General features: G+C 35.6%; 2 protein-coding genes across 2 annotated transcripts; both read right to left on the bottom strand.

The window, feature by feature from the left end:
• Positions 1–4539: 4539 nt before the first annotated feature.
• LOC110914068 (DNA-binding protein HEXBP-like) lies at positions 4540–5070 on the bottom strand. Its single transcript, XM_022158887.1, has one exon. It carries the CDS (start codon positions 5068–5070, stop codon positions 4540–4542), a length of 531 nt encoding a protein of 176 aa, XP_022014579.1.
• Positions 5071–12850: 7780 nt separating this feature from the next.
• Positions 12851–16135, bottom strand: LOC110912252 (alpha-copaene synthase-like). Its single transcript, XM_022156931.2, has 7 exons — positions 15951–16135; positions 14931–15201; positions 14444–14819; positions 14126–14344; positions 13833–13959; positions 13467–13715; positions 12851–13212 (listed from the first exon to the last, which is right to left on the bottom strand). The coding sequence occupies exons 1-7, from the start codon at positions 16080–16082 to the stop codon at positions 12919–12921; spliced, it is 1668 nt and encodes a 555-aa protein (XP_022012623.1). The 5' UTR covers positions 16083–16135; the 3' UTR covers positions 12851–12918.
• Between the last annotated feature and the right edge of the window lie 371 nt (positions 16136–16506).

Here is a 16506-nt window from a genome sequence, read left to right as displayed (position 1 = left end):
GAAGATCTTATAAGGATTCGGTTTTGTTCTCATTGAACCGTAACATATGTATTAAAGCACAAAAAGAATCCAATTAAGGATTTTGATTTTGCGCTTTAAACATCCACAATGGTCTAACTATGAAGATAGGAAGATCCCATAAGGATTTTGGAATTTGAGTAGCGAGAAATTGTTTTGAATCCCTTGTACTAGGTGGGCTAAGTCAACACACGAAGTGAAATGTTCACGAAGTCAAGGGGTTGGATATGCTAAGTCAATATATGAAGCAGAATGTTTTTTGAAATCTATGTATGGGGATTCTTTGAAAATGTGTTTAATGTTTTTGAAACCTTATGTAATGTTTTTGAAATTATGCACTTGGTATATTAGTGTCACACCCCGATATTTCCACGTATTACCGGTGGGCCCGGTGGGGAGTATCGACGTAGTTGATATCATCATAGTCAAACAACACAAATTTAAATGCACAGCAGAAGCAAAAGATAGATTCATTTCAACTGAATAAATTGTAATATTAAGTATCACAAGATAGTTGAAAATGATCCACAGGCGGATCGAAAGAAAAAGGAAATTATAGTTGAAAATGATCCACAGGCGGATCGAAAGAAAAAGGAAATTGTTCAACAGACTTTAGCATCTAGAGCTTGCGAGACTTAATTAATGATGCCAGGAGTAGCCAGCCTATTTCGTCTAGTACCTGCACTTAACCTTTTTGGAAAATACGTCAGTTTACACTAGTAAATACAACTTAACTGACTCATTTTGAAAAAAGTTTGAAAATTAATTTGAATGCACTTAGGCAAAAATATCTTTTATAACTTGAGACAATTATTTAAAAATAATCTTGTATACAGTTTTACTTATTTGTCGTCCATCAAGGCCGGTTTGTAGGGCGGGACAAGATTAACTGACACGCCACAGGTATAATGCCCACAAGGTTGATTCCTTTAAGTGGATTACCAGTTTTTACATAATGCAACTGTGAGGTGTACGCCTACACCCCGTGCTTAGGTCGTGGCCATTTTTTGAATGATGCCAAGGATATCCGGGACATGGTCATTTAACCCCCAAAGGCCATACACCAAATAATACAGAATAAAACGAGTTATGTAAATACATCAATCACAATCCGATTTAAATGATTACATACCCGACCAAGCGGTATTATTATAATACCGTATCCCAAGCCCGTATAGGGAAAATAAGTTAAGAGTATTTACCTGAGCAAAGTATAAATCAAATACAGCAAGTGCACGTAGCTTTTACTGGGCTCCTAATCTGGAACGAAGGTTTTTAATAACCTATTAGAATCCTAACGGGTCTTTAATTAAACTTAGACCGGTTAGTTTTCAAAAGAGGAAGACACGGTTCAAACGCATGATAAAGCGAAGACCAGTTTAGAATGTGGTTTAGACCCGACAAGCTTGGATGCTTGTTTAATATGGGTAAACTAAACACATTCTGGATTTTGAGATGAAAATGATATGGTTTGACCCGTTTCGGCTAATATATGCAAACTAGTTACATAAGCCGATCCGAACGCGAAAAGTGCGTAACGGGTAACCAAATGAGTCATACACAGGTTTCCCAAGTTAATATCCGTTCAATATGTTGTGACATCAGTAAGATATCTTCTATTATGCCCAAAACGGATTTAAACTCAAATTACGCCCCGTAGGGGTATTTTGGTCATTTTAAGGGTTATAAAAGAGTTTATATAAAAATCTGAGTTTCAGGTCTGATGTAAACAGTAAAAAAAATACTTAATTTACTAAGCTATATCAGTAGGGTATTACCTATATGTGAAATTTATCATTTCTAACCATACTATGCACCGAAAGGGCATTTTGGCAATTTCACCTAAGGTTTAAAGGTCAAATTTGGAAATCTGAGTTTAAAACTTTTGCTTACTTCTAAAGTATAAAAATTTACTTAAAACATTAGTAGGTATCAAGTCTTATATATCTAAAATGGTTTTAATACATACTATACGCTTAAAACGCGTAAAAAGGCGATTTTAAGCGATTTTCGGGTTTTATAAGAAAATCTGATATTCTTATTATTCCAGAAGGCTTAAAATATTCTATTTATCATATTGGATCAGTAGAAAAAGGTTTGGTATCAAAAGGATTGGTAAAACTCATTTTATAGCCTAAAAGGGCAAAACCGACAACTACCGATTTAAGCTTGGAACTCTATGTTATGTTTAACCTAAAAATAAATAAAAATCTCCAAAAATCCCAAAATATTATCTTATATTAGAGGGTAAAAATTTTGGTATTAAAATTTGGGTTTAGATAGGCTATATGCTAATTACGCCGTTTAATTACTAAAAAGCTTTCTTATTACGCTAATGAGCATAACTCTTAATCTAGACCTCAAACTGATGTCAAATTTTAGGGATAAGTTTATAAATTAGTAATGAAGGTTTCTATTCTTTTATATTTTCAAAAATCACGTTTTAAGGTCATATGGGCATAATAGTCAACATTTAAGCACTTAACGGAAACATGCATATGAATCGGATAACTATTGGACCAAGTTGTATAATCATAGAGGGTTATACTAACATGAAACCTGGTCCTAATACAGCTCTATAGCATTTCTAAACTATGCTCTAATGGGTCAGAACTGAAAGTCAAAGCAAAAGTCTACTTTTGCGACTTTCGGTTCCGAACCAAGCTTAAACTGAAAATTGTCGAGTTGAACATGTTTAGACATGTTCTTACATTAATTACCAAGTTATATTAATGACAAAACAGGTTGCATAGCTTCTACATTGTTAATTATGCATTTATTTGAAAATAAGCTTTCTGTTGACTTTTTGAGATTAACTTTGACCCGACAATTGACCTAGTTAGAGTGGGAATCAGAGGGTGCTCTTTTAAGGGTTTATTGCCCACATAATTACCCACTCATAGGTATTTTCAATTTGGAATTTGACTGGACAAATTAAGATTAATGACGAAGTCAAATCTTAATTACGATGGTTTGACCTTAGGCTAATTAACTAAGCAAAACAAAATTAAGGAAGGTTAATGACACTTACCAAGGTCCTATGCACGACTAATGATCACTAGGAAGGGTGCTTGAGCTCCAAAAATCTCCAGAAGAAGAGTTGTGAAGGTTTGCAAGTGAATGATCAAATGGTGCAACAAGTAGGTTCTTATATAGTGAGTTTGATTCATCAAGATCATGCCACAATAGCCTATAGTTGTTCCTTGATCACTTCTAGGTGTCCCTAGGCATGGAAAAACCATCAAACAAGCCCCTAGAATCGAATACAAGGTTTCTAAGTCGGTTTAACTTGCTGAACTCGCACCTGTGCATGAATTCTGACCAGCTAAGGCCGTCGCGTAGCGCGACGGCAGAGGGGGTTGTTGGTGGCGCTACGCCAGCACCTCAGTTACCAGCCAAACAAGTTTCGATTAATTACATTTCAGCCCCTGGTCCTTCCAAACATGGTTTTAAGCTTCCATATTGCACTTTTAACCTTCAAGAATAATTTCTAAGGACCTCAAGGCACAACCAAACTTTGTTAAGTCCTTGGTTAACTTTGTGATTACCCGAAAAGCCTTTAATTTCAACGTTGACGCTTTTAACCCCTCGTATACGAATATTGTCATAACTTTCTCATACTTTATCGAAACCTTGTGAAATTTTTATCACGTATTCTAGTGAGCATAATTAATTGTTACAAAGCTTTTGGGTTTGCTAAAAGGTCACTCAGAGGTATACTTTAAACATGTTGACACATTTAACCCTTGTAGTTTGTAATCTCTCACTCTCTTCCACAATTAGCTTCGTATGATCCATGATTCATTTGTTTAAGGGTATAGACATCGAGTAGGGTCGTTGAAAAGTATATTTATCCATTGTTGACATTTTCAATCCTTTTACACACATAGGTTCCTTGTTTGTCAACTTTAGTCTCTCTAAATCAATTCTTTACATGTTTAAAGTCCATGACACGTGTTGATATATTATTGGACATGAATTTTCGAGGTGTTACAGTTAGGTAAATATACTATGTTAAAATGTTTTAAACCATATGAAATGTCTTTTGAAATCATGAATGATGTTTTGAAATCATTTACTATGTATATTGTTATGAAAACAAGAATGTAATGATATGTACATAGACATATCGTATAAGACCAATTAAGGATTTATGAAAAGTATCCTCAGATATTCAAGCACGGATTTAAAGTGGTACTTTGAGTATTCGTCCAGAGTTGTAACTTGTACCTTGTACCTTGTTTCTTAAAAGAAACTAGTACTTAGGATTCTCGTGGAGATCGCGAGCGACCAAGAACTACATGAGTAGTTTGATTTACAAGGAATATGGTCCCTTAGTGTCGGTATCTTAGGGGTATGTCATATATATATATGTAATCACATTTGTTTTTGTACATCGATTTTGCAAATAAAGATTTATTCATAACCAAAATAATTGTTTCATAGACTTGGATAACAAAAGAAACAAAACATAAAGTTCAGTTGTTTTAAAGCGGCGTCGTCTTCCAGTTAGCCAAATGCTTATCCATGGGCCAGATTTGCATTAACAAGATTTGGGCAATCGTTTCTGAAATGGCCCATCTCGCCACAGTTGTAGCATGAACCAGGTGGAAAATGAGCTTGAGCAGGGTTGGCTTGAGGTTGGTTTGGACCACCTTGGCTCGGGATAGTTCGGCAAGCACTTGCCAAATGGCCAAGTCGCCCACATGATGTGCACTGACGACATTGTAGGTGAGCTTGGTGGTGTGCATTACACCTGTTGCATAGCGGTGCAGTACCTGCATAAGGTTTCTTTGCAGGGGGTTGAGCTGGTTGGTTGGGTGCAGCTTGATTGTTTTGGGCAACCCTGACGAAGTTCTGTGAAGCCTTACACTTCTTTGACTTTCTTGAAGGCTTGGTTTTCGTTTTCTTTAGTGCCCCTTGGGTGGTTTCATTTTTGAGATGAGACATGGCGACAGCTAACTTAATGGTCCCATAGAGTACTATACTTAGTTGTTGGGCAATTGTAGCAGTCAGTTCAGACCTTTGAGTATCGCTACGATGAGGAGACATCCTAAAGATAGTGGAAATATGAGAGGAAAACAAGTGAGATGTTATCGGATAATCAAAGCTGAATGTTAAAGAAATATCGGTGAAACATGAGGATTGTGACCATTTATTTGTTAATTAAAACAAACAAACGACACTGTGACTAATCAAAATAAGCGGGTCATAACAATGTATCGCGAAGACATGCTTTAGCCTATAAGTGGACACTCACCCCAAAAGTTCCCAGGTAAGAGTGACTGGTCCGATACTGCGGATTTGTACGAACACTCTAGCCTTAGACAGAAAACTCGAGGTACAGGCACCCACCTTTCCAGATTGCACGTGTTCACATTATAAAGACCCGAACTTTGACGAGATTTTGAAAACTTTGATGGTTCAAAACCTTATAACAAATCATCTAAGATTAGATGATTGATTTTCAAATCGGATTTGTATTTTGTGTTTTTGTTGTGGTTATCACCTAAAGATAGGTGACGGTATTGTTTTAGAATCCAAACGCAAGTAAACTCGCGTTAGGGTCCTAAGAAGGTTATAGACTAGGTCAAGAGCATTACTAATAACCTAATTCCCTATAACCATGGGCTCTGATACCAACTTTTCTGTCACACCCTGACCGCGTAATACAACAAACCGCGGCGGAAACGTCGGGAGTGGAGTAACAGAATCATTGTTTCACAACACATGGTATTTAAAGTTTGGTTTTATTAGAATGATTGTTTACAATGTCTTGGAATTTAAACGAATACATAACATAGGTTAAATTGTCTTGCTTCATTCTAAGTCACTAAGGCCCAAGTCCGCCTAAGTGTAGCACGATCATCATCATACATTAGCTCCTGAAACACATGTGAAAATAGGTACGTCAGCAGAAACATGCCTGTGAGATACATAGGTTTTGTTGTTGAAGGATTCATGACTTGTAAGTTAAAAGAAGTGTTTAACAAAAGGTAGTCATGAATCTTGTAAAATGTTTTCTTTTATAAAATCATGTGAAAATCAATAAGATAATCAGTTGATATAAAAGAAAGATGTATGGTTAAATAATTAACCAATAAAAAACGAGTTTGTATAAAATATGTTATTTGTAAAACAGTGTCTTGTAAACAATATATCGAGTCTTTGTATAAAATGTATCATGTCTTTGTTTCTGTCAAAGTGGTTTAGATAACGCTACGATATGTAATATCATAAAAGCACTTATATATAGGAAGTACCAGCGGCGTATCCACCATGCTTTTATCATATTACACACGCCTCGTTATTTAAATCACTTACCAAATAAACCACCAAAATGTCTTGTCAAACCAATGTCAAATGTTATGCACAAACAATGTATAATGTCACAATGTTAGGTATAAACTATGCCTTGTATAATCAAATGTCAGATAACAACCAATGTCTTGTATGGTGAATAAAAGTCTTTACTCAAACCACAAGTATAATGTCGTGTATAATCAAATGTCATATGAAAACCACGTACTAAGTATGCTAAGTAAACATACAAAGTAGAAATATAATGTAAATCAATGTGCCAATATGCTGAGTAAACATATGCAGCAGAAATGTAATGTAAAACAATATGCTAGCATGCTCAGTCAATATACATAGAAAAGCATAATGGAAATCATGTGCTATATGCGTACTAGTTGAACAGAGAAAGTGTACGTCATGAAAGCATGAAAAGCACGAAAATAACAAGTAGGCACATGTGTATCACCCCAAAATATTTGAAAACGGTAAAAGAGGGGACTATGTACTCACTTGGGATTGCTTAATAGTCTTGAAAATAAGACCAAATAAAGCTTGCAAGATCACGGAATCAAACGACACCAAGTATAGGAAACTATGTCAATAATTGGATCCTAAATCGGGAGATAGGGTAGAATGAAGTTCTCTAAATCAAATGAGTATTGGAACTCATATGGCATGATTTAATAGACCTAACATTCTAACTAGAAAGTTATCCTAAGTGCTTTTGACCCGTTTCGACTAGTTAAGGTAGTCTATGCTACTTTAACGCGTCATTTGCGCAAAAGCGCAAACGAATAGCCTAACTAGTCCTATGACAAGTATTTATATGCCCTAACATGTTTAATAACATTGCATAATCAGTTTAAGTGTCAAAAATTAAGTTACATATGCTTAAAATGAAATTATGCACAAAAAGGGAATTTTGGTCATTTTCCTAAGGAATATAAACTACCTATCATACAACTTAATTAAACAAGGTGACCATAAGGTATAACCTCGGAAGGTTATTCCCTATACGACTATGGTCACAAAATATGTCTGGTCGGATCCTAATGATCGACCAAACGGGCCGGGTTCGAAAGTTTAAGCGGTTGTTTAGACCGCTTGACTTACGACCCTAAGTAAGCACTAAACTAAAAGTGACGAGTTAAACATGTTAAAACATGTTTAACTAAGTTAGAAAGCAGGTTTGATAACAAAACAAAGTGTTTTGATACCCGAAAATAGTTTCATCGCAAAATGCGCATATTCGGCATTTTGATCGAAACTATGACTCGTCACTTTGACTAATCAACGTGGTAATCAGTAGGTATAGTCTAAGGGACTATAACCATCGTGATTACGCTCACATTAAAAGTTCAAACGAACTTTGTCTTGACCAAATCATGGTCAAAGCTGAAAGTCAAACACTGTTTGACTTTCTTGCTTGATTGAACAAAATAAGCATGAAAGAACACTTACAATGGTCCAATGCTTGAAGAGAGGACTAAGAATGCTAAGGTAGGTGGCCTTTAACAAGGTGATTGCCTCCACTTAGAGCAGCTTAGAGAAGAAAAGCAAATGAGCAAGGAACACTGGTTTAAATGCTTGGGTATCTATAGAAAATCAAGCACCATTCGATCATTGCCATGTGTTTTGTGTGATGATCAAGGAAACACAAGATCTTTACAAGTGTTAGGCAAGGAATTAAAGCCTTGTTGATCACAAAAATAGCCCACAATATCAAAAACCACTTGAAAAACCAAGGCTGCTGCTGAAAATAGAAAATTATGAAAAACAACTCTGTCATGTGTCGCGCCAGGAACACCTGGGTCTGGCGCGTGGTGCGAGGGAGGTCAGACAGAAGTTTCATGTTTTGGCATAACAGGTCCCTTCATGCTCCAAACTTGTTTTTTCAACGCGTTTAACCCCCGTTAACCCAATTTCAAGCCTCTACAAGGATGTTAAAGTATAGGGGACATGAAATATGCTTGGAAATATCACGGATGTCAGTTCGTTTGGTCGGACGATCGCGTTATTCGGACGGACGCGAAAACGATCCAAATTAAGCGACGAATGGTATTTTTGCATTCCTATCACTAAAATAAAATATTTTAGTGACTACAAAAATTTTGGATGTCCGGATGTGGTCAGAATGTAAGATATGCGCGTAAATGCAAACTTATGCACTTTTTGACGCTTTTAGTCCTTATTGAGCAAATAAGCGCATTTTCGCATACCGAACCCTTCAAAGCTTATTTCTAAGCTATGTAAAGGTTATTTAAGGTATGTTAAGCTTATGATCATGTTCCGGAATATACGTTGCCATACAAAACGGCAGACTTTTATAGTTTGATGCAAATAGTCCCTGCGATCGAACAAACTTGCTTTTTGCCATACCAAACCCTTTAAAACTTATTTCTAAGTTATGTAAAGTTTATTTAAGGTATGTTAAGCATAAGTCACTATTCCGGAGTGTTTGTCTCGTTAAACTGATTACGTTTACGTATTAGTTTGCGTATAACTTTCCAGAAAGTGTTTAAGGGTTTGAATTTCAACAAGGATTGTTATTGTGCAAGTATCATAGATAATTACACAATCCAAGAAATAAAACACAAGGTTTTATTGCTTACGAAATTGTTCGGGATTGGTTAGTGATAACTGTAGGCACAGTTGTCACACTAATCGGTCTTTGTCCCGATTGCTGAGTGTTATGTGCCTTATGTCCAAGGCTTGATGCAAAACTACTATCGAGCCGGGGTCTCACTGGAAGCAACATCTCTATTCCTACGAGGTAGAGGCAATGCTCTCTATGTCTTACCCTCCTCAGACCCTATCCTTGCTTTGCTATTGGTGGGATTTACTAAGTATGATGATGATGAATGATTGTTGTGTTTTGGAAAATATATCGACAACTTGTATTGTCAGTTTTTGTTAAAAAAAAAACAGAGGAAACTCAACCCGGTTTTCGTTAAAAATATATATTTTTATAGTCTCAACACCAACGAGAATGTATCAGGATTCAAATGAAGTTTATAAAAATACATATAAATGTAAATTTATTTGGACGGTTTACACGACTCACAAAACAAGTTTATAGCATTTCGACAAACGTTGTTTACAAACTAACGGAACTCGGAACCTTATACCATATAAATATAATTACTTATATTTAATTCAAACGTCTATTATTCGACAATTATGTGAAATAAATATAATTAGTATTATTTATTTCCAACGTCTACGAATCGATAACTTTATGAAATAAATATAATTATTTACATTTATATTTATTTCAAACGTTTAAACGAAACATGACGCGATACCGTACAATCTCTACATATATTATTAGCCGAGTTATTTTGATAACAAACGAACGAGATTCGATTATAACAAGCACACAACTATATATAATTATTCCAATAATTATACAAGACGAGGATTTCTATTTCGGCTACACGACATTTACATATATATACATATATGTATTTACTTTACATATACATATGTACATCTTACGAAAACTATGACGAGTCGTATTATTGCCCGTCAACAGATACGACAACTATTCGGAAAAACACGTGAATACATTATACGAGTTTACAACATATTGTTTTCATATAAATATTCGTTACATACACGTACGACCATTCGGGACGACTAACACGATTCAATCAATATATTTATATTTTTTATATAAATATATATATGTTCTAAACCTCTTGGAAACTAAGTGTTTCCAAAACTTAGTGTTTATCACCGACAATAAATGGAATTAAACAAGTGTAGTTATCGTTTCCATCAAGTTAACATATTCCCATGGAATCATTCGGTTAACGATTTGGTAGAGCTCGATTACACATAGTTTAGCTACATCATTTTGGTAGAAACTTATAAATTATTTTTTTTGATAGGAATGTTATAGATTACATGCTAGTGAGTTACGTTTTGGAAACGACATTATGGAATCATATTAAGCTAGCTTTGCAAAATGATATCGAGTTGAGTTCATAACCCCCACTTTTACAGTTTTACATTTTTTTTGTAAATGTTTTCGGGGGTGGAAAGACATGCAAATTTTTCAAAAGCATACAATATTTTGATGAACGAAAACTACATATTTCTAAACCATTTTACAAACAAATTCCAACTAACACAAATGGTTTATGAAAGGTTTATGCTAAACATACCGGTTTTACATAAACATACGGGTTCTCTTTTTCGAAACATGCATGAGTTTCAAGACTAGTGATGGGATTGTCCTAGTTACAATTAGGGACTGGATTGTACTATATCTAAACATAGGGATTGGATTGTCCTACATACAAACATAGGATTGGATTGTCCTACATACAACTAATGGGTTGGGTTATCCTACATACAAACACAAGGACTGGGTTGTCCTCTACTCAACTATAAGGGTCGTAGGGTCCTTAAAACTATACAGTGAAGTACTCGCTACATATCGGAACTATAACCGCCTGCTAGTCTACCATCTTGAGTAAACGGTTTGGCGAGGCACTCTCTAGCTCGAGGTTGGTAATAGGCTCATGCGGGCATGTTGTCTTTGTCGTACGCGGACATTGACTGTTAAACAAGTTTTACAAGTACAAAGTTTTTATTCAAATGACATGCCAAGGAAAATGGTTTTATTACGTTTTCTCAACACTATTGAAACCGGTTATCAAGAAGATTTATTTTAAATCTTTTTCAAACAAACTATGAACTCATCAACTTTATGTTGATTTTTTGCATGTTCTTTCTCAGGTTACACATTCAAACTATGGCACGTTTGGAATAGGAGAACCCATTGTGATTCGAGTACTTAGTGGGCGTTCAACTTTCTAGAAGTCTTAGCATCTCATACTTCCGCTGTGCAATGAAGATACCAGTCAGATCACACCAAATTAGATTTTGTAGGGTGTGACATATGCTCTGTTTGTGATTGGGTGACATCACCCTAATAGTGACATCTAACATTCATAACATAAAAGATTCCACAGATATTGCAAACATCTATAAAATCAAACAACTGTTCTAACTATGCTAAACACTATTAGAAAGCAAGTACTGTTACATTGGGAAGCATCTGCTGAGCTGTCATCTGTTGCATTATTCCAAACATCTGTTTTGCTAGACAGATGTTTTGTCTTTATTATCTGACCGTTGCTTCAACGAACTTTAGGACTTGAACAGACCATGTTTCTTCATGAACTACAGTTCCAAGGCTTCTACAAGCACAATTGCCATCTTTAGTTGGTCAAGGTGATATTAGTTGACTTTTCAGCTTTAGGCTTGTCTGATAAGCTTCCATCTGGTCAAGGTTTCTTGTTGAATTGCTTATTTATATCTTTAAATTATGAATTTACCTGTCTTACACTATAATTAACACTGATTTTGATATGTTATTAAGAACCTCCTTGAGGTTCAATATCAAGTCAGCTAAAGAAACAATCTTCAGGAACTTAGTGGGAATATTGCAAGTGAACTGCTTGAAAATGCAGTTCAACTTGCTACAAATGACAATCTCGACTTGGCTTTTGCATTTATTGAACTTGCTACAACTAAAAAGGTTTATTTGTCTAATCAGATTTTTCGTTTGACCATTACTAATGTATATTTTGTTGGGTTAATTGTGATGGTTCGGGTCGAGTACGGGTAAGTCGGGTCACCGAACAACATCAAACGGGTACCGGTTATCCGGAAGGTTTCTAGAAGTTTTTAATCACATGTTTTTAGTGGTTTTATTAAGTAATTAGTAGTTTGTTTTAGTCAAAGTTATGGGGTAGTGGGTATGTTTTTTCCTTTTCTTAGTTTTTGAGAATGAATGAAAGGGCAGAAAGTTTTAAGCAGAAAATAAATTCTTTGGTTCGTGAGTTGTGGTATTCTTTTAGTGTGTGTTAGTGTAGTGTGTCACTAGGCCTGAACCAACATATTTTGTTGTATACTGGCTGTTCAAATGATATCGTGTGAACTTGCTCCTCAACTTTGTTGAGAAGGAAGCGCAAAGAAAGGGTTGGGCCCGCCTATTTTAATACGTATACACAAGGTAACGTAGGCGTTCTGCCAGAAACCTTCCGTCCTAAACCTAGCTGATTATGCCATTCTCAACAGCGGGTTTATGAGGTATCATCTTATATCCTCTGTCGGTTTAACATCCAATATAAATCGTAATATCAATTACATTTTTGTTAGGAGTTGGTTCCGTTATCATGGCAAAATCAATCCAATCAATACTTGAATTATGTACCTCTTGGTCCTTCGCCTTCACCAGGAAGCGGTGCTCTACATTGGGCTACAGTTCAGGCTCAGATTCAGTTTTTGTTTCAGGAATATTACTCATTTCTTGTATCTAAGAGGGCCCTTAACGGAGTCCTGTTTTTTGTTTTGAATTGGGTAAGAAAGTCGAAAATGTTCTTTTTTAATCAAATTTGAACATTTTAACTTCATATAAATTTATTTCATATAATATCTTGTATCCATAATGGATATCAACATTATTCATCGTTACATAAAGGAAAGGAAGGCATTAAACACACCATACACATAGCCGTACTGGATATTCTTAGTCATCAATACATAAAGGAAGATATAAAACAGTAATAACGAACACACTGGTTGTTACATGGGGACTGAAACACAGAGCAAGAGTGTAATAATTTCCTTAAGTGTCTTTTCTGGAAAAGTGAACCCATCATTGTGTTTGTACGCCACATCTATCATTCGTGCAAGGTTAACAATTGGAGCGAGTAGATCCATTGGGACCTCCCTTGGCTTTAGACACCCCTCGTTTATATCTTTCCAAGCATTTTCAACCATTTTTTTTATTGCCTCCACAGCAACATTTTCTGACACCCCAAAAGTCTTCATATATGCATCTATACCTGTGGCCGATGGAGCTCTTTCACGCTCAAACTTCATATGAATATCAAACGTTGTAAGATTATTTTAGTCATGACAAAAAGCATAATGCGATCTATATGCATGTTATATACTACAAAATCTTTCCAAAAAATCATGTAAACTAATTTATGGATTTTAAAAGAAGCTCCAAAAGAGTCACTATGGTAAATGTTTTATACGATAAGCTTCTTGGGGTCTAATTTTATGGAATGTAACAAAATCATTTTCATAATTAAGTTGCAATATAATTAGTGTGAATTTAATACCTCAACAGTCATCACGTCATCTTGGAGTCTTGAAATCGTCTGTGAAGCTATCATGATCTTCGGATGACTTTGGTACCAAGCATAAGCCTCTTGGGTGACAATCTTGCCCATACCAATTAAGGCAGACTTACATAGAAGGTCATGTGTTGATGTTGGTAACCCAATCCTCATATATTCCTCAAATGACGGCACCTCTCTTCTATGCCTCCATTCAGCTTCTTGATGGTAGCCTCTTGCTTGTTCTTGAAACTAGGTTCATAACAGCATAAATGAGGGAAAATCATAACAATAATAGTATAATTTCTTTACTTTGTTCCTAAATAAGAAATTATATATATCGCAATATAATGTACGGCGAAACCATACAGCTTTTTTTGATGCCTCGGTAAAATCAGTTAATCCTTGTTTCTTGAATTCAGCATACTCATTCAATATAATTTCGTAGAATGGTTTTATATATTCTGGTAGTTGCATCATCGCACTAATGTCCCACCTAAAAAGATCGAAACAACAATTAATATCATACTAAACAAATATTTGATCAGCACTTAACATGTTGAAGTGAAAGGATAGACCAACATATATGTGATTTAACACTTTTAACTCTGTAAGATGTACACAAAGACCTCTACTTAATATACGAGCATTATAAAGAATACCTGTTTATTGCATCTGTTAGAAGCCGGATCTCTTCGATTGTAGCATATGCATCATATGTATCATCTAACACCAACACAAGTAGTATAACTTTGGTTGTTATGATTCGGGCTTGAGAGTAATAAGGCTCCGAGAATAGTGATAATATCCATACATAGCACTCAGGCACTCTATCTCTTACATAAGATGTTTTCACTTGTAATTCCAACTCCTTCCACCACCTATATCACAAGTATAAATAGTTTATACTTTTTATCAAATTTGAAATGGATCGATGATAAAAAGTATAAATCATAAATTTTTCTTCAGCGATAACTTACTTTGATACAATTCGAAGTTCTTCCTTCTGTAGGAGTTGCAAGTAGTTGAAATGCACTTTTGCAAGAGTTAGTAGTGAGTCATATCCAGAAATTTCTTCTTCAAAATTCAACAAATACTGCCTTGCTTCAAACATTGGATGCCCTCGATGAAAAGGTCTCTCCAACACATGTTTCACTTGTCGTGCAAGAGCACCTTGGAGTGTTTTCTCTACGGTTTTTAGTTTACTTTCTAGGAATGAAACGGCTTCATCTAAGATAGATTCTCCACTTATTCTTAACTGAGCACTCTCATAGAAACTCATCATGCCCCTCGCATCTATAGTAATGTCTTCCGTGATTTCACCCATACTAAAATCCTTGAATTTGTTGAACACGTCTGCATAAACCCGGGTATCGTGTGATAGTTAATTCATGTTAACATAAAATAATTTAAAAAAAAAAACGTACAAGTAAATATTTGTTTAAGCAATTTTTATGACTGACTTACCACAAGAAAATTTGTAACCAAAGATTCTAAAGACTTGAAAGTGAATAGATATTGTATAGAGATCTGCTTCATGGTAACTTTGCATGTTAAGCTGGTTGAAAAGTTTATCAAGTTGGCCATCAATATCTTCCGAGAAAAGATATGCCAAACCAAGACGATACACTGAATAAATCAAGCTCAGTTTTTCGTTTGAATCAATAGCAGGGTTTACAATCAATCTTCTCAGTTGTTCTTTCGGCTGCTCCATAGCTTTACCATATGCTTCCAATTGCTAGAAAATGAAACAACGTATTCTTAATATTAAGAAACAGAAGAATGTTTTGCAACTGTGCGTATGCGCCACAAGTTTGTGTGACTATGATAGAAATTGATGAGAGGTGAATGTACTAAAGTATAATTGATGCAGGCCCAAGTGTGGAGGAGCGAGCCATCTTGTATTTGGAGGCCCAAGATCGCGTGGCAAAAGGGGCTTCACTAAAATGGCTCTAACTTGGGCTACAGGTGTCCGTTTTGGGCGTGCGACCAGGAGCAACAATCGTGAGAACGAAGCCCATCTTTCTACAAACACCGTAGGTGGTTTGGGTTATCGTTCAGGCCCAAAAACGCTTATTTCTATGAGTTATTTATATTTTTATGTTTTTTAGTGCTTTTCGTGAACTTTTATTTCGTTCTAGCTTTTGGCCCAAGTGTGTTTTGAGGCCCGTTTTGAATTTACGTTATTATTTATATGGATGTAAAGGGAGGAAGATAAGCAGTTTTGAAGTTTATGAAAAGTCATTTTTCTCTCCCAATTCACTTGTGAGTGTTTTGAGTGTGAAACCCCCAATCTTCGGTATTCCACGAGAATCAACGAATTTTGGAAGAATTGTTCCTGGTATTCTGTGTGAATCAACAGGTCCGATTTCGTATCCCATTTCGTAGTCTACATCAATAATCCACATACATACCAACACAACAATGTTTTGCAAGTGTATGTACTGTGTGCCACAAGTTTTTGTGAGTAATCGATTGAACACTTACCGAATTGTCAGGACAGAATAATAGGAAGCGATCACCCCATATCGAAGGAGGAAAGTTGGCCAAAGGACGTGCCAACTGTATGGTGGATTCTGTGTTGGCCTGGGGGATAGTGTTAGCTTCAGTTGCAGCCATTTCTGGAATGGGAGTTGGTAGCCAATAAAGCCTCTTGTTTTAATGGATCGATATTGGCCATTCACTACTTAGTAGTATTTATAGATGATGTATCCACTCACATGCATGGATTTCTTAATTTGTATGGTCATGGATTTCTTAATTATTTGTATGGTCATCGAACAACGGGTACCGGTTATCCAGAAAGTTTCTAGAAGTTTATTTCAATCACATATTTTTAGTGGTTTTATTAAGTAATTGGTAGTTTGTTTTAGTCAAAGTTATGGGGTAGTGGGTAGGTTTTTCCTTTTCTTTAGGAGCATACTCTTTGAGAATGAATGAAAAGGTAGAAAGTTTTAAGCAGAATATCAATTCTTTCACTACCATAGTCTGTTTGGTATGGTGTAATGGGATAGATGAAGGAATAGAATGGACGAGGTAATGG

Source organism: Helianthus annuus, chromosome 15, assembly GCF_002127325.2.
Source record: "Helianthus annuus cultivar XRQ/B chromosome 15, HanXRQr2.0-SUNRISE, whole genome shotgun sequence".
Lineage (NCBI taxonomy): Eukaryota > Viridiplantae > Streptophyta > Magnoliopsida > Asterales > Asteraceae > Helianthus > Helianthus annuus.
The sequence above is the reverse complement of the archived record's forward strand: the minus strand, read 5'-3'. Positions and strand labels throughout refer to the sequence as shown.